The 23698-nt window shown below is 45.4% G+C and overlaps 1 protein-coding gene across 6 annotated transcripts in view; it reads right to left on the bottom strand.

The window, feature by feature from the left end:
- LOC308586371 (disintegrin and metalloproteinase domain-containing protein 9-like) overlaps window positions 1–23698 on the bottom strand; it is a 38041-nt gene that overhangs the window by 2880 nt on the left and 11463 nt on the right. For all 6 annotated transcript variants that reach the window (XM_081192887.1, XM_081192891.1, XM_081192889.1 and 3 more), the window contains 17 exons: window positions 21430–21506; window positions 19555–19765; window positions 18250–18315; window positions 18094–18165; window positions 14241–14413; window positions 13385–13469; window positions 9605–9726; window positions 9000–9171; window positions 5986–6075; window positions 4847–5042; window positions 4621–4726; window positions 3664–3838; window positions 2123–2203; window positions 1140–1245; window positions 727–859; window positions 405–477; window positions 89–141 (listed from right to left, as the gene is read on the bottom strand). In XM_081192887.1, coding sequence (XP_081049013.1) covers window positions 89–141; window positions 405–477; window positions 727–859; window positions 1140–1245; window positions 2123–2203; window positions 3664–3838; window positions 4621–4726; window positions 4847–5042; window positions 5986–6075; window positions 9000–9171; window positions 9605–9726; window positions 13385–13469; window positions 14241–14413; window positions 18094–18165; window positions 18250–18315; window positions 19555–19765; window positions 21430–21506 — 1991 coding nt within the window. The remainder of the gene's footprint in view (window positions 1–88; window positions 142–404; window positions 478–726; window positions 860–1139; window positions 1246–2122; window positions 2204–3663; window positions 3839–4620; window positions 4727–4846; window positions 5043–5985; window positions 6076–8999; window positions 9172–9604; window positions 9727–13384; window positions 13470–14240; window positions 14414–18093; window positions 18166–18249; window positions 18316–19554; window positions 19766–21429; window positions 21507–23698) is intronic.

Below are 23698 nucleotides of genomic sequence, written 5' to 3'. Positions count from 1 at the left end.
CTCCAGTCTTTGCTCAGTTTAAATGTTTGCCCCGATTGTAGGCACAGATGCCTGTAAAATTATGCTAAAAAGATTTAAAAGTGCAAACCTTGGAGCAGGAAAGTGTGATATTGTAAAGATTCCAGAATTTGACGTTGTAGGCTGCAGAGGGAAAAGAAATATATCGTAAGGAGAATTAATGGTTCTTACCACAGCAGTGAAACTTACTGCATCTTTTCATTCTAGCAAAATACCATGCACTGTTTTAATGTAACTGATCTAACCTTCTGCAGAATTGCATTTCTGAATGGAAAATCATTGTCAAATTCACAGCGCCTATGGAGAGCCGAAACATTAGCCCAAACTTCATTCATCAGCAGTAACTTCAAAGAAGACATTGCGATGAAAAAAATAAACATTCTTACCCGCCTATTATTTACTGGTGGCTTTGGTCCACCTGGAGTACTGCTTTGTCTTGTTTGCCGTGCATTTTCAGCCCTTAAAACATAATGTAAACAGGTAGGTTAAAATAATACATGTCTTTCTCCATTAAATATTCAATTTGGTTCTGGTACACACAATCTTCTGGGAGAAGGCAGTCTGAAGCCCTGGGGCCACAACTGATTTTCATTATTTTAGATACAGTATTTTGCTGCTGTTCACTGTTTTAACACTGCCTGTCTTAACCTCGTCACAGATGCAGCACACATTTCTGGTTTTTAAAAACCGATCTTATTCTTTTCATACCTTTGGCGTCTTCTCCGTCCTCTGAAAATACGTCTTTTAATTGCATCCCTCTTGACAATTGCAACCGCTACTATAATTATCAGAGGCAACACAAGCAGAAAAAACACCAGCAGGCCATCACGAAGTGATGTATCTAAAGGAGAAAAGGCAATGAAAATTTCTTGTTTTGCTTTTAATTTAGGATTAATGTCATGGTGCAGCAGAAGAGAAGGTTCCGCATCCAGCACCACCTTCTTCATACCCAGCCTAATCCCTATGGCTCAGGGATTCCAAAATTTAGGTCTCCAGCTGTTTTGGGACTACAACTCCCATAATCCCTAGTTAGCAGGACCAATGGTCAGGGATGGTGGGAATTGTAGTCCAAAACAGCTGGAGGGCTGAGTCTTGGAAACCCTGCTCTAGCTCATACTTACCTATGTGAGTTGGGCCGCTGTCTATGCTACCACCGTATCCAGATTTGTCGCAATAAGGAGGTGCCCATCCAGGATCACAATGGCAATTGCCTTTGTTGTTACATACCTACAGGAAAGAAGGACCAAAAAAGAGGTGAAGAATTAGGCTAGGGATGGTGAAGCTGTTGGTCAGGGATGATGGGAGCAGAAGTCTAGGAACAAACAGGGGGTTCTCCACCCCTGCATTAGGCACCATTATGTTCTGACTTCCTTGAGGAAATGCTATGATGAACAGCTTTCCTTGACTTCGGAAGAAAAAATGCAATGAGTACAGCCAGAGCAAACGACAGATATGTATGCTATGGAATAAAGAGCACGGGCCTGATTTAGTGATATGCCATTTCTAAATATGTTCCATGATGCTAACATTGGCTCCAGATTGTGTCTGCTGAAACCAGCAGCATGCATGATAGTTCCTACGTACAAAACAGGTGGGCTGCCAAATATTTTAATGGTTCTTAAATGTTTCTAATTGTTGCTGCTAATCATTTTAATATTTCTTGTAAGCGGCTTAGAGATTTTGCTATAATCAAGTTGTATATAAATTTTGTTAAATAAAAAACAAACTGTTTTCTTATTTTATTAAATTTATATCGCACCTTTTCTCCCAAAGGAGCTCAGTGTGGCATGTTTGGTGCTACTGTGCAAATACATGGGAACGGAGCACCAAAACAGGTTCAGAATTACGATTCTGTATAGTACAGAATCCTGATTTTGAAACTGGTCTGAAAGCCATACTAAGAGGGCTTCACAAAATTGATGGCAAGGTGCAGGAAATAGCTATTCAAACCACATGCTGCCCACTCATTTACAGCAATTGTTTCTGGTGGCAATAAAAATGCAAGAAAATCTTCTCAATAGCTGAACTGTTTTTTTAACCAGAATATTGGAATATTTTTTCTGCTCTACCACTGGAATAATAGGATCATCATTTTCTTACTTACTGCACGGTCATTGCATGTTTTCTTTACATCACAATTGTAGCCAAGCAGGCTTGCATTGACACACTTGAAATCAACACAGGCCTGAAAAAAGAAAAAGGAACGCAAGCTTTAAAGTTGGAAAGTATGTCTTTAAAAATACCAAAGTGTAGTGCAGAAACAATGGGCAGGCTCAGACTTCACGCTAAATCATAAGTTTGGATGTAACACTAAACCATAGCTTAGAATTACCTGCACGAACCACAATAAGCCTTGGGCTCACACTATCCCTCCTTCCCCTGAACAACTCTTTTGCAACCAAGAAAAGGAGAGCAAAAGATTTCACATTCAACTATTTATTTATTTGCTGCATTTATATCCCACCTCTTTACTCTCCAAGGAGCTCAAGGTGGTATACATGGGTCTTCCTCTCCTCATTTAATCCCCACAGCAACCCTGTGAGGTAGGTTAAGCTGAGAGGCAACGACTGGCCCAAGGTCCCCCTGCGAGCTTCATGGTCGAATGGTGATTTGAACCCTTGTCTCCCAGGTCTTGGTCCAGCACCGTAACCACTGCACCACACCTTTGTGTTGGAATGCGAAGAAGTCTGGATACTTTAGTTGGTTCAAGCAAGCTAGAATCACATCACGGTTTAGGATTCTGATTTGTTTGGGTAGCCAGTGTTTTAACTAACCAGAGTTTGGGCACAGTGGGAGACTCTGCTAAGTTTAAAGATGGAAGCGGATGCTTCAAATCTCATCCTCTGGTGTGTGCTAGAGAGGGAAGGAGGCTGGGTGCCAGCATGAGGCTTACTGCAGCCTGTGCATATTAACAATGGCTTAACACTACAGTGGTACCTCGGGTTAAGAACTTAATTCGTTCTGGAAGTCCGTTCATAACCTGAAACTGTTCTTAACCTGAAGCACCACTTTAGCTAATGGGGCCTCGTGCCGCCGCCGCACAATTTCTGTTCTCATCCTGAAGCAAAGTTCTTAACCCGAGGTACTATTTCTGGGTTAGCGGAGTCTGTAACCTGAAGCATCTGTAACCCGAGGTACCACTGTAGTTATAATAACAAAAGTGTGGCCAAAACCCAGATACCTGCAATCAGGTAACTTGCCAGACAGGAGATAAACAACACACTCAGATTTCTGTTGTGGACCACCTTTTCTGTGATGTAGGTATGATTTATCTGGGGTGGTGGTCTTGGGCTACACCCCAAGGTAACCCGAGCTACCACTGTACATCTGAAACCTGAAGCACACAATTAAGGAACCAGTTTCTGTGGATGGTTTATTATAAGGTTTCCATGAGATACAAATTGGCTTTTTGTTCCCAGGCATGGCATCTGTGTCTTCTAAAGCTATATGGCAGGTAGCAAGTGAATAGCAGCAACTGTGGAATTGCTGCTTGTCAGGGGATAGGGTTAGAAAAAAATGGTTGGCAATACAAACAATACAGACAGGCAGTTTTGGAAATACAGACATAACTCGGACTGTAATTGAATCCTGTTTGCAGCTATATCCTCGAGCAGGGAGTTGGTGATGTGAAGGACACTCTCTTACCTTCCCTTCTGCACAAGCTGTGCCTCTGTTAACCAAAGCTGGATCAGGAACATCTGATCCCAGAGCAAAATCAGTAGTCACACACCTAACGCCATTTTGAATCTGGCTGTATATCTGGGATGGAAGATTCTGTTGACTGACAGATGTGCAGTGAATCTTGCCACATAGGCTATTGCTGCAATAAAAATGAAATACAAAAATTAAGAAAGTAGGGAACACCAGAGTAAATATCAAAATACCCCCCATCTTCTAATGTTTATACAAGCATACATGCTTTTGTTTGCTCCAGTTTTTAAAATGCCACTAATCACATGTTTGTACAAACTAGATGATCCATATTAGCAGTTTAACAGCGTAAAGTCTGGACCACATGTATCAGCTTCAGAGCAGTTATCCTGCATGGTTTATAAAGCTGTGGGAAAGCGCTGTGGCCATGTGTTTCTTCTTCCCATTGTGTGCCAGCTGCTCTAAGATTCAGTCCTGCATTAAGCCAGAGTTCCCTGTTACATCCAAACTGGGGGACTCTGGCTTAATATCATTTAACTAATGAGGATAATAAACCAGGATTGTATTCCGATTTGTTAACCAGCATTAAGCTGGGGTCCCCTGCTTTAAACAGAATGGCTTGATGCCAACTAGAATGTTTGTGTCAAAACCAATGCATGATAGTAAATGGGGAAGTGTGAGAGATGAGCATCAGTGGTGAACTTTGGGCCCTGTGTGATGCTAAAATTTGGCACCCCTGCCTCTTGCACTCCATTCTAAAAGCATTATTTTGTCACCCTCTGCAGCGTGGCACCCAGTGTGACTGCACCAGTCAAACCACCTAAAACTGCCTCTGGTGCTTGGCTACAGTTTCATAAACCATGGTTTATGAAGTCATTGCCTATCATCCATCAGGGTTTCAGCTTCCATGAAGCAACAGAGTATAAACTTCCTGACTTCCTGAGTACTTACGCTTGAGAACATTTAACAAACTCTCCTTTTGACATTCCACAGTTGCCGAGCCTGTCTCCATTACTATTGGCTGTTTCAAAACACACGTTTGGCCCTTTCTTTGCTCCTATAAAAACAACAGAACCGTATTTGTCAAAAAATAGTCTGTTTTCTTAATGTGTAACATAGCTGTTTCTGCTAACAATATCAGTTGTGTTACACAGGCTATAAATCGTTTAAAACATACCCTTTCCAAAGAGGGATTCACACTGAGAATCATAATTCTGACAAATTCCAGCATAGCAATAGTCTTTCATATTGTTGCATGGGTAGCCATCCATGATATACACATCATCTGGGCAGTTGGGATATGTTCCATTGCAATACTCAGGGAGATCACAGGCATTCATTTTTGGCCTGCACTGCACTCCTGCAACCTTGAACTAGAAAACAGAATTTTATTTATTTCGTTTGCTTGGTATCCATAAGAAAAATGCTATAACAATACGTGGAACTGACACGGGAGAAAGAGGAGTAAAAATGCCTGTGACAGAAGCTTGTAAAAAGGGAGAAGAGGCAGGAACAATTCCTAGTGCTCAGCTTCAATAAAAGGGTAAGTTGATAGGGTTGCTAGCTATACTGAAGGAAATATGGCAGAAGGTGCTGTTGTTCCAACCATGGCAAAAGAAAAAAAAAAAGGCAATAAGCAGGGCCAGCCCAGTAAATTTTGCTGCCTGAGGGGAAGAACAAGATGGAGCTCTCTGAACACTTCCCACTCCCACCAATTCCATGTTCTGAAACCAGGGATGTTGGCGAATTCTGCAAGAAATGCAAGCAGAAATTGCAAGTGTTTGCTTATTCATCCTATATCTGGAACAGAAATTGATGCAGGATGCAATCGATATTCGCCATTGGTGCTGTTTTCAATGTGCAAATGGTATGTAATTTATTACCTCCATGCCTTCCATTTGCATTGTTTCCTTTGCAATGAAATTAATGGTGTAGAGTAACGTAATGATTACAAATGAATTATGTAAAATTTCACCATAGAGGGCACTGAAACGAATAGCATTGTTTTTGCCAGAAGCCAAACTGCAGTGGAATGGAAACAGCACTGCATAGGACAAGTACAAGGCGGAACAGAAATCAGTGCCTTCTTAACATTCCGCACTGAACCAGCAGCTCAATGTTGCTTCAGCACTGGTTATGGGTCAGCATCCTCCGCCACACTTAAGCTAGCTTAGGGGGAGCAGGACATGCAGGGTGACACACACAGCTCTGTTCGCTAGCACCTCATGGCTGCTCCTTGCCCTCCAGTGGGCTTGCTTCTGGGTAAATAAGCACAGCATTGTGCTGCATGTGAACAGAAAGGGCAATCTAGCTTACTTGACACTTCTCACAGCACAATCCTTCAGCACACTCTGATCCAGCTTTTAGTTTGCACGTGGCAGCATCGCAACAAGGGTTGGTACACTCCTGTTAAGAAAAAAGACTTCAGTTGGACACTTGAGTGCTAAATTGTCAAAAGCAACTTATGTTAGTTGCCCACTGAATTCCTCCTTAGACAGCCCCCTTCAACTGGGGGGCGCACATGTGTCTTCTGTTCTTTTTAGAGGCTTTGATCGGAGGGCTGCAATTCTAACCCCCCATTTTTCAGGTAGAGAGCCCCATTAATTCACTAGGACTTGCCTCTGAGTAGATCTGGTCAGAATCACGCTATGCGTGTTTTATTTTATTGCTTGGGAGGGTGGCCAGAGAAGAGAATTTGGGTGGGCATTTCGCCACACCAGTTTCCATTGCAGTGAACCAGTGCTCTGTAGGAATCTTTTATCTTTGCTCCAGGGGCTTAGAAAGGGAACCAGGGGTGTGTGGATGTGAAGAGAGGGTGGTTTTTACTTGTACAGCTCTCTTTGTCTCAGGTGCGTAGGTAAGGCGCCTCTACCCCTTACACAGAACAAGGCAGAAGATGACAGAGGCACTGAAATTAAGGACTGTGAGACTAAAGATTTCCGGGGTGGAGGATGCATGTCATAATTTGGATGCTAACTAAAGCTGTGTGCATCGAGTAAACTAGCTCAGTAGGTGGAAGGAAAAAACCTGTTGCCCTGCTGTACTAGTCAACTAATTGAAGGGACACAGTTTGACTTTTAAGCACATCCTGAGTGGAGTCTGTATAGCACAGTCCACATTTATTCAGGCTATTTACTGCCTGATGTGTGGAGCTGCTATTGATGTCGTGTTGTCAGAGTAGACAGCAGGGCCAGCTTACTTCCAACTGTGGTTGGGTGCTTGTTGAAAGTTGAGAAAATTGCCACTAGCAATATATCACAGTTTCTATAGCCCAGTGTTTCCCAACCGGTGTTCCGCGGCACACTAGTGTGCCGCGAGACGTTGGCTGGTGTGCCGTGGGAGGGAGGCGGGCGAGTCGGGCGGTGAGAGGCGGGGCGGCGGCGAGGATCCGCGTCGAGCCGGGGGCGGCTCCGCGGTGGTGGTGCCGAGGTTTCTCTCCATTCTCCCCTCACACACACACACAGGAAATAACACAGGATCAGCTGACAGGACCCGGCCAATGGGGCGGCGGCGGGGCAGCGCGCGCAAAAGGGAGGAGCGCGAGACAGCGGACGAGGAGGAGGCCGGCATGTCCGGGCAGCAGCAGCAACAACAGCAGCAGCAACTCCCGGCGACGGCTCCTCAAGCCCCGGGCAACCCTACTCCCTCACCGGCCTCGGCCGCCCTTCTGCTCCACCCGCCGCCGCCTCCCCCGCCGCCGCCGGCCACCTCGGCCCCGCCGCTGCCCCCTCCTCTGCCCGCTATCGCCGCCACCACAACAGCCGCCGCCGCCTCAGCTGGGCCCATGCCTGCCGGGAGCGGCGGCGGCAGCAGCAGCAGCAGCGCCCCGGCGCCCTTCCCTCACGGCGGCGACCCGACCCTGAACGAGCAGGAGAAGGAGCTCAAGCGGCGCCTCAAGCGGCTCTACCCGGCCGTGGACGAGCAGGAGACGCCGCTGCCGCGCTCCTGGAGCCCGAAGGACAAATTCAGCTACATCGGCCTCTCGCAGAACAACCTGCGCGTCCACTACAAAGGTAGAGGGACGGAGGGAGGGCGAGGCCGAGGCCACCGCCATCCCCAGGCCCCCTCCGCCTCTTCCTCCGAAAGGCAGGCTGAGAAACTCCCAGGGAAGCTCTGAACGTCTCCCCCGAAACCGTCGGGAGGCTTCGGTTGTTGCCTTTCTCCGCCGAGGTCGGTGGACCCCGAGCCTAGGCTTCCTTCCCGCACCCCGCTTTCCGAAGACCGCACACCAGTTGGGCCAGTACATATTCCCCTCCCGTGACTGGAGCGGAATAGCCCTTTCTCTTCTTCCCCAACCCTTGTCGTTGGAGGAGTCCCTCAGTCCCTCGCTTTGCTGCCTCCTCCCCCCCCCACCCCCAAAGCTTGGAGGTTCCCTGGCAAGGGGGAGGGAAAAAAATTGAAACTTTCACTTTCGTGCGTCCCTCCCGGCGTGACGCTGCGCGCTGACGTCACGGGGCTGTAATGGTGGTGTGCCTCGAGATTTTTTTCATCAAACAAGTGTGCCTTTGCCCAAAAAAGGTTGGGAAACACTGCTATAGCCTACATATAGTAGGAGTATTTAAAATGAGAGTCATCATAGTGTTTTGTAGTTAAAAGTGGAAGTTGGCAAATGTGTCCTCCTTTTTGCTCTTCAAAATATGGCAACCCTAATTTATCTCCATCTAGATAAGGGAGGTGTAGAAACCCTATTCCTTCCTGAAGAAGCATTATACCCATTGTCTCACAGAAAACACATATTCTTCAGCAACTCTTTATACATGCAAATGGTGCTTACAGGACCAGCTATGGCCAGTCAACTATGAATAAATAAACTAGTCTGACAAATTTAGCAGTTTCTTCTACTACAAACTACAGTTCTGATGATACAAGATTAAAGTCTCAGTTGGTACCTATGAGCATCATCTGCACCACCCCCACCCCATTCAGTGTTATAAATGGCAGTAAAACTTCCTGTTTTGTGATCCCTTCCTTCTTGATGTGATTATTAAGTATTTGCCTTTTGTTACACATGGATTCCTCCTTGTTCTCATAACCCTTTCCTCTATCCATGCCTAACAGAGCAGGTGTGAGGGAGAAAGGAGAAAGAAATGGTGCACATTGCCTAGAGCAGTGGTAACCTCCACATCTGTCAGGGTGACGGGGTGGTCAAACAAGATACAAAACCTCCTCTTCCCCTGCCCTGTTCTTTGACTCAGTCTGGAGTAGCACTGGACAAAAAATTTCACTAACTCGCTGTTGCACTACAGCAAACACAGGGTGGGGGTAGTGGGAGGAACAAATTAATGCACCAAATGCTATATCTAAATGATATTAATTCAAGAAACACCTACTTCTGGTGTGCCACAATCACATTCTTCATTTTTATCCACAATGTTGTTGCCACAGGCAGGCTCTGTATAAATATCACTTGGCTTGGGAGGATTTCGAAGGCAGGTTCCTCTGCCTCTCAAGATGAGGTCCTCAAAATCATTGGCGCTGCAGCTGCTGAAGTTCTTGGACCCACTAGAAAGCACAAAATTGCCTGTGTTTTGCATATCTATTTGTCCAGACTATGAAGTAGTGCATTTTGACACTAGAAATCATCGTCTTCTCAGTACCATCTACTTCCCATTTTAAGGAATGCTTTTTGCAAAAGAAAGGAACAGAGCTGGGCCACCCATAAGGCCCACCTGAGAAGAGGGATTGACTGTTAAATCACTCTGAAAATCGTAGCTCTGTAAAGGGAATAGAAGTCTCAGCAAATCACAGCTCCCTGGATTCTTTGAGGGGAAGACATGACTGTTTAAAGTGGTTTGGTACTGCTTTAGGTGTATAGCGCAGATGTGGCCTTTGATGGATCTTAAGCACCAACAGAAGATTGGCAGATAGACCCCCAATCTACAGATTAAAAATAAATAATACAAGTTGCTATAATAAAATAAGTAAGAGCTCTTACTTATCTGAACCGTGCATAATGTATTGACCTGGACATCTTCCGTCATCATGATTCATTCCCAAATTGTGTCCTAGCTCATGTGCAACAACTGTAGCGTGAGCTATCACAGCGTCATGGTTAAACTGGCAAAGAGATCGGCAGTGTTAGCATTATGTGAAGTGATAGAACCTCTGGAGCAACAGTTCCTCCTTGCCTATATGAACAAGGGGGAAACCATACACAGATACCTCATTTATCTATTCTCTCTTCCCATGCTCTCCTTCTGACATTATAATTTAGACTGCAAATTCCCTAGGGATCTATCTACTACCAGGAGCAACACTTCTGGTTAATCAAGAAAATCCCCTAGCTGGAAGTTAATTCAGGATCTTGGGAGAACATGGTTTATATCATATACCATATCATATTTATTTACTTAAAAAGCATTTCTAAACTGCTTAATATTTCAAAGGCTTCCAAACAATGTATACTATTACATAGTAAATTTTGCATCCCATTACTATTTTACAGATTAGCAGCCCATTTCCCCACAATCCATCATAGTAAAGGGAGGAAAGTTCTCTTTTCTTCACTCCATTTGCTTAAATGGAACAAGGAAATATGAATACACATCTATGGTTGTATTCAGCCTAGCTCTATGGAGAATGTTCCATCTGTGCAAGGATTTCTCCTTGTGCAAGGGAATGTTTGCCCTGTCTCCTGTCCGCTAAATCAGTTCTGGGGTTTTCTTCAACCCTCTGGAGCAGAAATGGTGGTATGCAGAGGGAGACAGTGTGAAATCCCCTTGTCTTAGTGCTAATGTCTAGTTACCGTATTCTTCGCACCATAGGGCGCACCGGACCATAGGGCGCACCCAGTTTTTAGGGGGGGAATTCAAGAAAAAAAATCTTTTTCCCCCCCCGCAGCCCCAAAGAGCAGCGTACAGGCTGCACACAACCTCTCCCTGCCGGAGGGGTTGCGTGCAGCTATGGATCAAGCCAAGGCAGCGAGCGGGATGGATCCCGCTCGCTGTTTTGGCTTCCCCTTTAGCCCCGTGCAGCCTCTCCTTGGCGGAGGGGCTGCACAGGGCTTTCCTGGCTTTACTGGGAGGTGGGGGGATTCCCTCACCTCTCCCCAAAGCCCGCAGAAGCCGTGCAAACCCTTTAAAGAGATCACGGCTTCTCCTGGCTTTCCTGGGAGGCGGGGGATTCCCCCACCTCCCGCAAAACCGGCAGAAGCCGCGCGCCTTTTAAAAGGGCTGCACGGCTTCTCCTGGCTTTCCTGGGAGGCGGGGGGATTCCCCCACCTCCCGCAAAACCGGCAGAAGCCACGCGCCTTTTAAAAGGGCTGCACGGCTTCTCCTGGCTTTCCTGGGAGGCGGGGGGATTCCCCCGCCTCCCGCAAAACCGGCAGAAGCCACGCGCCTTTTAAAAGGGCTGCACGGCTTCTCCTGGCTTTCCTGGGAGGCGGGGGGATTCCCCCGCCTCCCGCAAAACCAGGCTCCCCCCCCCAGCCTTCTAACCAAGTCGGGGGACAGCGGCAAAGGCGCGCTGCGCCCCTGCCGCTTTCCCCCGAGTTTGCGGGGCTGGCGACGGGGAGGAGCAGGCTTCTCCCCCCGCCAGCCTTCTAGACAAGTCGGGGGACAGCGGCAAAGGCGCGCTGTGCCTCTCCCGCTGTCTCCCGAGTTTGCGGGGCTGGCGACGGGGAGGAGCAGGCTTCTCCCCCCGCCAGCCTTCTAGCCAAATCGGGGGACAGCGGCAAAGGCGCGCTGCGCCCCTGCCGCTGTCCCCCGAGTTTGCGGGGCTGGCGACGGGGAGGAGCAGGCTTCTCCCCCCGCCAGCCTTCTAGACAAGTCGGGGGACAGCGGCAAAGGCGCGCTGCGCCCCTGCCGCTGTCTCCCGAGTTTGCGGGGCTGGCGACGGGGAGGAGCAGGCTTCTCCCCCCGCCAGCCTTCTAGCCAAGTCGGGGGACAGCGGCAAAGGCGCGCTGCGCCCCTGCCGCTGTCCCCCGAGTTTGCGGGGCTGGCGACGGGGAGGAGCAGGCTTCTCCCCCCGCCAGCCTTCTAGCCAAGTCGGGGGACAGCGGCAAAGGCGCGCTGCGCCCCTGCCGCTGTCCCCCGAGTTTGCGGGGCTGGCGACGGGGAGGAGCAGGCTTCTCCCCCCGCCAGCCTTCTAGACAAGTCGGGGGACAGCGGCAAAGGCGAGCTGCGCCCCTGCCGCTGTCTCCCGAGTTTGCGGGGCTGGCGACGGGGAGGAGCAGGCTTCTCCCCCCGCCAGCCTTCTAGCCAAGTCGGGGGACAGCGGGAATGGCGCACTGCGCCTCTCCCGCTGTCTCCCGAGTTTGCGGGGCTGGCGAGGGGGAGGAGCAGGCTCCCCCCCCCCCGCCAGCCTTCTAACCAAGTCGGGGGACAGCGGGAAGGGCGCACTGCGCCTCTCCCGCTGTCCCCCGAGCTTGTGGGGCTGGCGGTGGGGCTCTCCTGAAGCCTGGAGAGCGAGAGGGGTCGGTGCGCACCGACCCCTCTCGCTCTCCAGGCTTCAGCGAAAGCCTGCATTCGCACCATAGGACGCACACACATTTCCCCTTCATTTTTGGAGGGGAAAAAGTGCGTCCTATAGTGCGAAAAATACGGTAAATAACACCCATAGGCACAATCGTACTGTATGAGAGACTTACCAGAGTAGTACAGGAAGAGCCAACTCAAGGTATACTGTTGTCTAGGCAAAAACTAATTATCTGCCCCCCCTCCCTTACTGTATCCTTTTTCATGGAGGGGAGAGAGAGTGGTTGATTCTATTTAACACATCATGAATAGTTCAAATAGAGCATTATAAAAAGAATGCTGTAATAAACTTCTGCCCTATAATTATTACTCATATTATAGAAGTCCATGTTCTACAATCTTTTATCAACTCATAATTAACTGCATAGTGTTCTACTTCAAGTTAGGATTTGTCCAGCTTGTGTTGATCGGCCCTCAGTGATACCAGCAAGCATGGAATCTAGCATCTAGTACTTTCTGTAACACTCTTAGCTTCCATTTTTAACACTGTCATTTTTTTATTATTTTAAAGCACAGCTCTTAAGCATTGATTCTATAGACACTTATTGGAAGCAAGTCCCATTGAACTCAGTGGAGTTTGTTTCCAAGTAGAGATGTTGAGAACTGCACTGTGCAGTCCATGGAATATGTTTCAAAAAGTATAATCATGCCTTATAAAATCACAGAAACCTGTGCAAGAGGTTGGATTGATTTTAAAAATAAGTAAACATATACGGCTCTATTTAATTTTCATTTTTAATTGAAATAGAATTTGAGCTATCATAGTACAAAATTAGATTCTCTTTCCCATCGCACTGCAGATAGCTATACCAGAAATTATCATTCTGCTCACTATTATCCTTTTAAATGAGTGGTTATTTTGTTTTGCTGTTGACTGCAAGTCTAAACATATAATCAAGGCAAAAATTGACTGAAGCTCTGCCATAATCAAGAACTGGGCTAAATGTATACAATGTAGATGTAGGTATGCCTTTGCTAGGACACTTTGCTAAGACATCTTGCTTTGTAGAGCCCTTCATTACATATTTGAAAAACATTTTTTTTTGTAAACCAGTTTGAGATTCTGTTACTGTCAAGCAGTATGTGTATGTATTTAAATAAAATAATTGATAAATATAACGAGCAAGCTCATGGCAAATCTTAAGGTCCTGTTGAATTGGCTGGATTTGGCACGGCAGGTGCAAGCATTTTCTACTTAATAGGCCAACATGTCCACAGCTGAGAGAATATAGTGTACTTACTGTGCTGATTGACCCTCCGTGATTCGGACTACAGACTGTGCCAACAAAAGCCATTCCAACCGTTGCACCAAATGCACTTCTCCCTCTGCAATGCAGGAAAAGAATGAATGTAATGCGTTTCAAATATGTTCTGGGCTGTGCAGTGCAATCTGTGACATCTAATATGGAGTCTAACAGAACATACAAGAATTTCAACTTTCACATCAGAAAAAAAAAAACATGCTGAGTCCTCCTGCTTGCAGGAATAAGGTCAAGACCTGTTTGTTAAAGTTCTTTCTGCTAAAACTCCAGGAACGTATAAAGCCCAGGTATGCGGAAGGGCTATGGTTCAGTGGCAAAGCACGAGAAAGGTCAAAGGTTCAAATGTTTCTGGCATTTCCTTGCAGGGCTGGGAGAAACCCTGGAGAGCCACTGACCAGTGGTCTGAGCAGCTTCCTAGATTCACATGTATTCTGTGGCTGGGTGATGGTGGGGCTGGGAGAAATGTTCTTCTCCTCGCTTAACACAACTATCAAGCCAGTCACTTTTGTTCTCAGCCCTATCCCTCTCCACCTTGGATTAATCCATAAACCACAACCTCTCTTTAAATAGCGGCCAGTTCCCAAGATAAAAAAACAAGAACACACACAAGGCACTCAACCCACATCTTCTGCCAAATTCTCAGAACTTAAAATTGCACTCTCTGAAGGGGAAAACCAACACATGTGACCGGACAAAGCTTATGAAGCATGCAGGTAAAGTGTAGTTTGCGACATTTTCTTAAACTGAGTTGTTCCCTTGGGCAGCAGAATCTCAAGAGTTCAGGGTCCCAGTTGGTAATCACAGATAGGTTTATGTAGAGAGGGGAAAACCTTACATGATGAGGTGGCTGACATCATTTCGTGATCTCTTCAGGAGATTTGTCTCCCTCCAGGATGCGAATTTGCCCAGCACATCTCCAGCTGAACCACTATCCACATCTATAGGGTTTCCTTGAGTCCATATTTCTAGCCCAATTAGGACAACTTGTATATTTAAAGGACTGAACATCTGCACATACAAAATTGTCATTATTATGAAGATATAAGAATTTGATTAGGTATTGCTCCCCCAAATCCTTGGTGTTTGTCCACCTCTACCTCCAAAGGAACATCATGCTACAAGGAGCCACCTCTGCTTCATCTGCTCCCAGGAGTTATGGATTCAACACAGTAAAGACAACACATTTTTTGATGAATTGTGCTCCCCATCATGCATACAGATGTACATCTAAAGCAAGCTCTGCATATGATTCACACCCCACAGTCACCCAACCTTTAAGCATTTCACCAAAGGCCATTGCTCCCAATGAGAATTGTATCTGTGTTGGGGAACAGGACTCTGCAGGAGTGTAATGGAATTTAGTGTAACAAGCACACATTCACAAATGACCTAAAGTACCGTGATTGCCAAAACTGGCTTCATGGGCTCTTAAAAACCACACCAGGTTGCTGGGTGGTGGTGCTAATATTTCTAAGTCACAAGGAACCTATGAGCAACTGTGGGGTTTGAGCTATTAAAAAAATCCACAACATACTCAATGCAAAGGGACAGGAGTAGCAATTGACATTGCTGAAACAGTAGTGAAACATGGCTCTGCAATGCCTTTCAAGATGTAGGGAGCTGTGGTGGTGGGAGGTTACTGGGCAGTCCTGTCTACCTAGAGTTAACAAGGCATTAAGCCAGTTGGCAGAGCTCTCCACCTGATATAATTCCATTTTACACTGCTATGGTGTACCGTAAGTAAAAAGGTAAAGGTACCCCTGACCGTTAGGTCCAGTCGTGGACAACTCTGGGTTTGTGGCGCTCATAATGCTGTCTATTTTTTTTTAAGAACACCAAATAAGTGGGTTCTGGCAGCATTTTTATCACTAGTTATATCCCTAATTTCAAGAGTAATTTTACTATTAGGCAGGGCTGGCTAAAGCATATCCGGCGTCATGGTGCAAAGCTGCCTCCGGTGCGCCCCCCCCCATTTCCCAGAGTTTTTTAGGGAGGACAGTGCTGCCGGAGGGGCTGGAGGAGGCAGGCAGTGGCTGGAGGGCAGCTCTTCCGGTGGGGAAGAGGCGGAGGCTGGATGCGGTGCCTCCCAGCTCAGCTGGCCACTTTGTGCCGTGGTGGCCATGGCAGACGGAGGCTCCAGGCACAGTGCTGCTTCGGCGCGGCATGGCGGAGGCGGCGAGCTGATGCCGGGAGGTCTGCGTCCAGCCTCCACCTCTCCCCTGGCGCCTGCCAGAACTTGACGCCCTGGCACCCCGTGCCACTAGCCTCTTTGGGTAAGACGCCCTTGCTGTTAGGTAAATCTGTGGTGCTTTTGTGTTGCTGGAGAAAGACACACGCACAGAGAGAGAGAGAGCGCAAGAAAGGACACAAGCTGCAAATCTCCGGCAAACTTAGGTAGCCTTCAGGAGCACAGTGGGACCAATTTCAGAGTAAAGTTGCTTAAGATCAGCTGCTCTTAAGCCTGCTTCTATGTACAAACAACACTCTGGAAGATAATGAGAAAAGCTCTCCATTAGCCCCAGGCCATGGGAGCATAGCTGTTTATCTCTATTAGCACTATTGAAAATCTGTCTTCACATTAGATGCCCTGTGAAGCATATTCCAATCTTAAAGCTCTCTCTTAAATTAGGAGGGCACACAAACCAACACACCGTTGACTGCAAGGAAGTAATAATGAAATCCTTGGTTTTTAAGTTTAACAGTGGGATTACAGATACTTGGCCACTATCAGGACTGATTACTCTTCAAATGGGAACTTTGTGATTTCCTGAATTAGTACCTGTTCTTCAAAAGCTCCCCTGGTTTGCCAAGTGAGTGTTCCAGTTTTCGAATGTTCTTTTGGAAGCCAAACACCCGATGGGGCTTCCGATTGGCTGCAGGAGTTTCCTGCATCTAATCAGAAGCTGCACTTTGGAAGTCAAATGTTTTAGAAGTCAAAAGGATTTCTGGAACGGATTCTGTTCGACTTCCGAGGTATGACTGTACATAATTTTTTAATTGGAGGTCACCAGAATAAAATATATTTTCCAAGAGATCTCTTGACTGGATTCATTTTCTTTCTTTTTTTAAAAAAATTGTATATGCATTTTTCAGTTACATTTATTTCCATTACATACATTTTCTCCTATCCCATCTCATATGGACTTCCCAGCCTATCTTTCCTTGACAACCTATTTCAGTCTCTTTGGTTTGCTGCAACTCTGAGTTTTCCACTCTTTTCTTCCTCTGTGCTTCACTCTTTGTTTTGTTTACTTGTTCATATGTTCATCCCTACTTACAAATTTATATTTATACCACTTTGTTTTAGATACCCTTCTAGCTGTCCCCACTTGCTTGTTTTCCTATTTGTATTTCTTATTTTGGCCGTCCTAGGGGCTAATTGGACATATTCTGTTAGTTTAAGCAACTACTGGTCCTTTGTCATGATTTCCCTCTCCTCTCACATTTTAGCATATAGTAACCTTGCTGCTAGGGACACGGGTGGCACTGTGGGTTAAACCACAGAGCCTAGGACTTGCCGATCAGAAGGTTGGCGGTTCGAATCCCCGCGACGGGGTGAGCTCCCGTTGCTCGTTCCCTGCTCCTGCCAACCTAGCCGTTCAAAAGCATGTCAAAGTACGAGTAGATAAATAGGTACCGCTCCGGTGGGAAGGTAAATGGCGTTTCCGTGCGCTGCTCTGGTTCGCCAGAAGCGGCTCTGTCATGCTGGCCACATGACCTGGAAGCTGTAAGCCGGCTTCCTCGGCCAATAAAGCAAGATGAGCGCCACAACCCCAGAGTCGGTCACGACTGGACCTAACAGTCAGGGGTCCCTTTACCTTTAACCTTGCTGCTGCTGTTGTGTAAAGGAAGAGGTTTTTAAACTTTATCTGGAATATAGCTAACAAGAATGCTTCTGGTTTCCTGGGGAAGGAGCATTGGAGCATCTTCCTTAGTTCTTCATAAATCATTCCCTAGATTATTATTTTTTGTGAGTTTGCATTGCCACCACACATGGATTAACATGCCCTCCTTGCCTAAACATTTCCAACATACGTTGAATCCTCTTTTATACATTTTAACCAGTTTACTAGGCATTAAGTACCATTTGAAAATCATTTCTGGATGTTTTCTCTAATTGTATAACATGCTGAAAATTTTATCATGTTGTTCCAGTTTTTCCCGTGCTGATAGTTCTATACTGTATCCAAAATCAGATGCCCAATGAATCATTGCCTCCTTCACCAACTCGTCCTTTGTCTCCCATTCCAATAAAATGCTATAGGTATTAGATAATAATTTCTTCTTCTTCCCTAGAATTATTTTCCCAAATCCTGATTCTTCTTCAAATATTTTTCCCAAGAGATGTCTTGATTGGATTCATTTTCATACATGCGTCCAGTATTTTCAGGCTCTCTTAAATATTCTGAAGGATCACAAACCTAAATCTTATAGTTTTGTATGCTTTTGTTAAGCACAATTTTTGCTGAAGTCCACAGTATGCAAAGCCTGGCAATAAACAAAACAATTACACATCTGAACATGTGAAGAGCCTGATTCTGCTAAGGCAGGCCATGCAATTAGCCTCTGCATACTTACTGGTTTGATATAATCCAGTTGCTGAAGAAAATATTACTGCAGTGTTTTGACATTTTCTGCAAAATAGTGTGATAAAGCACAGTCTAATGAATGTCTCTGTGATGACTTACCCCATCAACATAATTAGCCAGTTCTACTGTTTCCTTTTGTACAGCTTCAGCATCAGATTTCTTCCGCAAGTACTGAAACAATTCAAAATATAAGATGTTCTAGAGCAGGAAATTCAAATACTTTGGCAAAATGCATTGGGTTGAGAGAGAAATTACCCTGTTTTTATCAACAACCATATACAGTTCGACATATCTTTTCTCTGGCAGAACGGCTCGCCTTCTCTGTAACAAGGAAAACAGACCACATGACATTACATATATTTCCACACTGCATTTTTTATATTTTGAAGTACTTTAAATAGATAAGCTAACTATAAAAAGTAAATAAAATGTTTTAGGAGGTGCCAGGCATTCAAGGAAAAGACCAATTCATTGGCTGAACTGGCATTCTACAAATTTTCTAATGCACCGTTGGGAGGGGAGTCAGTCTAGATTATGTCCTTGGATCTCATCCTGTGATCTTGTATCCAGTAAGGGTTAGAATCTAGTAGAAGAGGCTGTGGAACCTGCCAAACCAGTTCCTTTGCTAAGGTAATGGCTTTGGCTGGTCAATTAAGTGCCCTAAAATCAGCATCTCAAAGAATAAGCAAGGCTGCAATAGCTACAACTAAGAGATGCTGGTCATTTCCCCCACTCATCTAGCTGGCTGCCACATGATTCTAGGTATAAGAACTATAGCAGGGGTCAGCAAACTTTTTCAGCAGGGGGCCGGTCCACTGTCCCTCAGACCTTGTGGGGGGCCAGACTATATTTTGGAAAAAAGTTGAACAAATTCCTATGCCCCACAAATAACCCAGAGATGCATTTTAAATAAAAGCACACATTCTACTCATGTAAAAACATGCTGATTCCTGAACTGTCCATGGACCAGATTTAGAAGGTGATTGGGCTGGATCCGGCCCCTGGGCCTTAGTTTGCCTCCCCATGAACTATAGTCTAAGTAGACTGTGTGAGCAAGAGAAACATGCCTTGCACTGTGCTGAGCCTAAACTGGACTTAGGGGTTCCCTGGAAACCAATGGGGAAGAAAGATCTATTGGAGCACAGTGCTGTAAGCCCTTCCATCCCATGCACTCTCTCTCTCTCTCTCTCTCTCTCTCTCTCTCTCTCTCTCTCTGTGTGTGTGTGTGTGTGTATAAATAAAACCTAAAACCATATATCTTAACAACACCACAATAATTTGACTCACCTGGGGTATGGAGCAAGCAAAAAGGTGTAATGCAAATTATCTGAGTTAAACTGAAATTAACTCAGTATGAAAATACTGTATCCTTTTCTATTTAACCCTTGCCCCTTTTTCATGGGAATATTTTAACTATGGAAATAAAGTATCACAGAGAGACTTGTTGGAAATAAACCACCAGTGTCAGTTAAAAACCAGAAGGATTGTTGCTAAAAGCTGGAATAAAGAGTTTAGACAAGGTGGACTATTTTGGAAAAACAATGTACGAATGCTTTTTACCCTTAGAATTTTGTCCGACTTGAAGGGACTGTGTGAGATATTTGTGTATTTGAGAAAAGTCTTTGTGCTCTGCTCGTGGTCATCATTTGGCACACCACATGAAAAGGGCTCATGGGGAGAGTTTTCTAATGCATAGAAGAAGTGCTCAAATCGATCTGATCCATTGACTGGTTCCAAGCCATATCGCTTGCTGCCAATATGGAGCATTCCCCTGAAACCACAGAAAGCAAGAAAAAGTTACCTGGCCGTGTCCTGCTCACCCAAATCCAAATCGATAACAGTTCAGCCTAAGTTAACTATTGCTAAACCATTCGTAGCAATAGCATTTATTACAACAATATATAAAATATATAAAAGTTTCTCGAAAGGCTAGTGAAGTTAACTGTCTAGGCTGCCTACACTGTAACCCATTAGTAGCACAAAAAGTGTACTTTCCCCCCTTAAACCAGGAACATTGATGCTCATATTCAACAGGCTGCATTCAATCTAGACTGATTCTAGATCCTGACATCTACAAGAATGGGGGGGTGTTTCCTTGATGCACATTTGAAAACCATGATCAGGATATCCGTGCCTTTTCCCCCTGCACAGGCCCCATGGGAATGAATGAATCACCCTGCTGGGATAGATCAGTCGGTAGAGCATGAGACTCTTAATCTCAAGGTTCTGAGTTCAAGCCCCACATTTTGCATTGCAGGGAGTTGGACTAGATGTCCCTTGTGATTCCTTCCAATTCTGCAATTCTACGATTCTATAAGAAGGTTGACTGTGATCTTGGTATACACCCTGTTATAAGAATTATAAGGTCATATATACCGTATATAAAATAAATGTTCATAACTGTATATATAAACCACATGTCTGAAACTCCATAGAAAAGGTCCTGAACAAATTGACCTCAAATATTTCTCTGCAAGGTCAAAGTGGGAAACCTCCCCATTGTCTCTTTCCTCACAAATCCTGTCCTCACAAATCCTGTCTTAAGGGCACATTCAAGATATGAACAGGGTGTGAGCCTGTGACCTGTGACCTAGATTCAGGAATTAAGTAGTTCTAATAACAAAAGAATGGCCAAAACCCAGATACTTGCAATCAGGTAACTTGCCAGACAGGAGATAAACAACACACTCAGATTTCTGTTGTGGACCACCTTTTCTATGATATAGGTATGATGTATCTGAAGGGTGATCTTGGGCCACACCCCTTCTGTGATGTATGTATGATGTTTCTGGGGGTGGCCTTGGACTCCAGGGTGGGCAATTTAAAATGTCTATGTAAGGGCGGGCACACCTTTGTTCTGGGTCCTCCTCCTCTCTCCTGCGTGTGGGGGAGCACCCCGTTGCAACAGTTAATAAAGATCAGGCTTACTAACTGCATTGCTTCTCAATATTCTCTGGATGGTCTCTGTTATTTTCTCCTACCGATAGAGAACCCACAAAAGGACTCTATATGGGCTCTTGGGTACCCCATAAGGGCAAAGGAGCAGTTTTTTTCTTATATCAATCAACACAACACTGGGCAGGTGGGGTTACACCCCTGCACCGCAAGGACAACTTCCATTTGTTTTCAAGCAGCTGTACTGTGGGCCAATGGAGAATCAATTTGCAATAAGCTCCCCCCCCCCCGGAATGAAACTGATTGTTTCCTGCTTGGCAGGGGGTTGGACTCGATGGCCCTTGTGGTCTATTCCAACTCTATGATTCTATGATTTCTCAAGAAGTGCTTTTCAGGGGCAAGAAATAGGCAATAGATCTAGATTGTGTGTGTAATATGTAGCAAAAGCCAGCGCTCAGACTCCCATTGATTCTAAAATAAAATGTCAAACAGATTAAAATGTATTTGCCTCAAAATGAAGTTAGAATGAAAAGGTAGTACCTAAGGCCATCACAGGTACTGAGAGCAAGCAGAGAGTCCTCAATCCCTTCAACAACTCCACGGTAATAACAGTGGGCCTGAAACCAAACAATTAATAGTGTTTTTCTTATGCAAACAACAGACGCAACCTGTAATTTGGTGTACACAACTATGCTATGTTTACTCAAATTGGCACATACACACACACACACACACACACACACTATGTAGTTTTCTGGATTCTGATGTAACTTATTTCTAAGTTCTGTTTCTCACTAACCATCCCATGATTATCATCTTCCAAAGCAACTACTCTATTCCCAACTTAGGAATGGAAAATGAAATGCCAGTGGAAAACAAAATAGGTTTAAAGATGCTCTCAACGCAATTTTTAAAAAAATGCAGTATAAGCATAGATAATTTAGAAACACTGGCCTGCAAGTGCTCCAATTGGAGAATAGCCTCTACCAAAGACGTCATCTGAAGGCAGGCCTGTTTTGATGTATTTTTAATCTTTTGTTGGAAGCTGCCCAGAGTGGCTGGGGAAACCCAGCCAGATGGGCGGGGTTTAAATAAATTATTATTATTATTATTATTATTATTATTATTATTATTATTATTATTATTATTTACTCTGAAGAAGTACGAGCTCAGGGTGAAAGGGAGAAACATGCTAAGAGGAAGGCATGTTTGGCAAATCCTCACTGTGATCAACTCCTGCCCGGAAACCTATGCCCCACTGTGGAAGGACGTGTGGATCCAGAATTGGCCTCCACAGGCACAGGCACACTGTTAAGACCATATTCATGGAATACAATCTTACTCGACTGAGTGATTGCCAAATAAAGAAGAAGAAAAGATTGGTCCAAACCATAGCAAGGACTGTATTTAGGAGAACACAATGTAAGGGCAGGTCTATAACCTCCCACTCCTCTTTGGAAATGAGTTGATTCAACCTCCCTCTATTCTCTCTTATTCTGGCCATTAATATTACAGTTTCTAAGCCATGTTTTCCCAGCCTGGTGCCCTGCAGCCTGCCAGGCTCAAAACAAAAATAACATCTGGAGAGTATCAGGTTGAGGAAGGCTGTTCCAGGTACATGAGGCATTTTTGACCAACCATCTTATAGCAGTTTAGAGCATTTAAACCAAGGGTAGTATTCAAGAGACCCAGTGTGGTTCAGTGGTTAAGAGCGGTAGACTCGTAATCTGGTGAACCGGGTTCGCGTCCCTGCTCCTCCACATGCAGCTGCTGGGTGACCTTGGGCCAGTCACACTTCTCTGAAGTCTCTCAGCCCCACTCACCTCACAGAGTGTTTGTTGTGGGGGAGGAAAGGAAAGGAGATTGTTAGCCGCTTTGAAACTCCTTAGGGTAGTGATATAGTGGGATATCAAATCCAAACTCTTCTTCTTCTTCTTTAACAAAGGGCTCATCCAGACTGGCTCTTGACCAATGCCTAGAAAGCACTGTCCAAGCAGTTTTCTGCTTATCCTGCATTTTTCAGGCACGGGTCTAAGCAGTTTTGCCCTTGCTCCGCTGCTTTCCACCAGAAAACCTGCTCTTTAGTAATAAAAGTAAAGGGACCCCTGACCGTTAAGTCCAGTCGCGGACAACTGGAGTTGCGGTGCTCATCTCGCTTTACTGGCCAGCATGACTAAGCCGCTTCTGGTGAACCAGAGCAGTGCACGGAAATGCTGTTTACCTTCCTGCCAGAGCGGTACCTATTTATCTACTTGCACTTTGACGTGCTTTCGAACTGCTAGGTTGGCAGGAGCAGGGACAGAGCAACGGGATTTGAACTGCCGACCTTCTGATCAGCAAGCCCTAGGCTCTTTAGTAATAAATCAGGCTCTTTAGTAATAAATCAGAGCAATTGCCAATCTGGAGAAAAACTGATGGATGGTTGCTGCCATTCAGCAGTAAAGATCAGGTTTTCCGGCGGAGGGGGAGTGGCGAGGCAAGGGCAAGTCTCGATGAACCCTAAGTTTTTACTCTGCATAGACTGTTGAAATTACCAGACATGGCTAAGTTACATCCATTTATGTCAGCAGGCCAATTTTGAGTAAGACATAGTTGAATAGTGCCCCAGGGAGTTGTCTCTCTATCTCTCTCACACACATACCTTTTTCTTTTTGTTTAGCTATAAAAATACCTTTCTTGAGGTGGCCAAGAAAGATAAAGGTATCAGGGGTGTGAGACAATGCCCTGGGGCACTATAGCTGCTTCAGATGGGATTACATCACCTGCATCCTCATTGAAAGCAGCCAGTTATTAATCTATAACAGCCTAG

The sequence above is a fragment of the Podarcis bocagei genome, assembly GCF_964188305.1.
Source record: "Podarcis bocagei genome assembly, chromosome: 4".
Lineage (NCBI taxonomy): Eukaryota > Metazoa > Chordata > Lepidosauria > Squamata > Lacertidae > Podarcis > Podarcis bocagei.
This window is presented reverse-complemented; position numbering and strand designations above follow the sequence as displayed.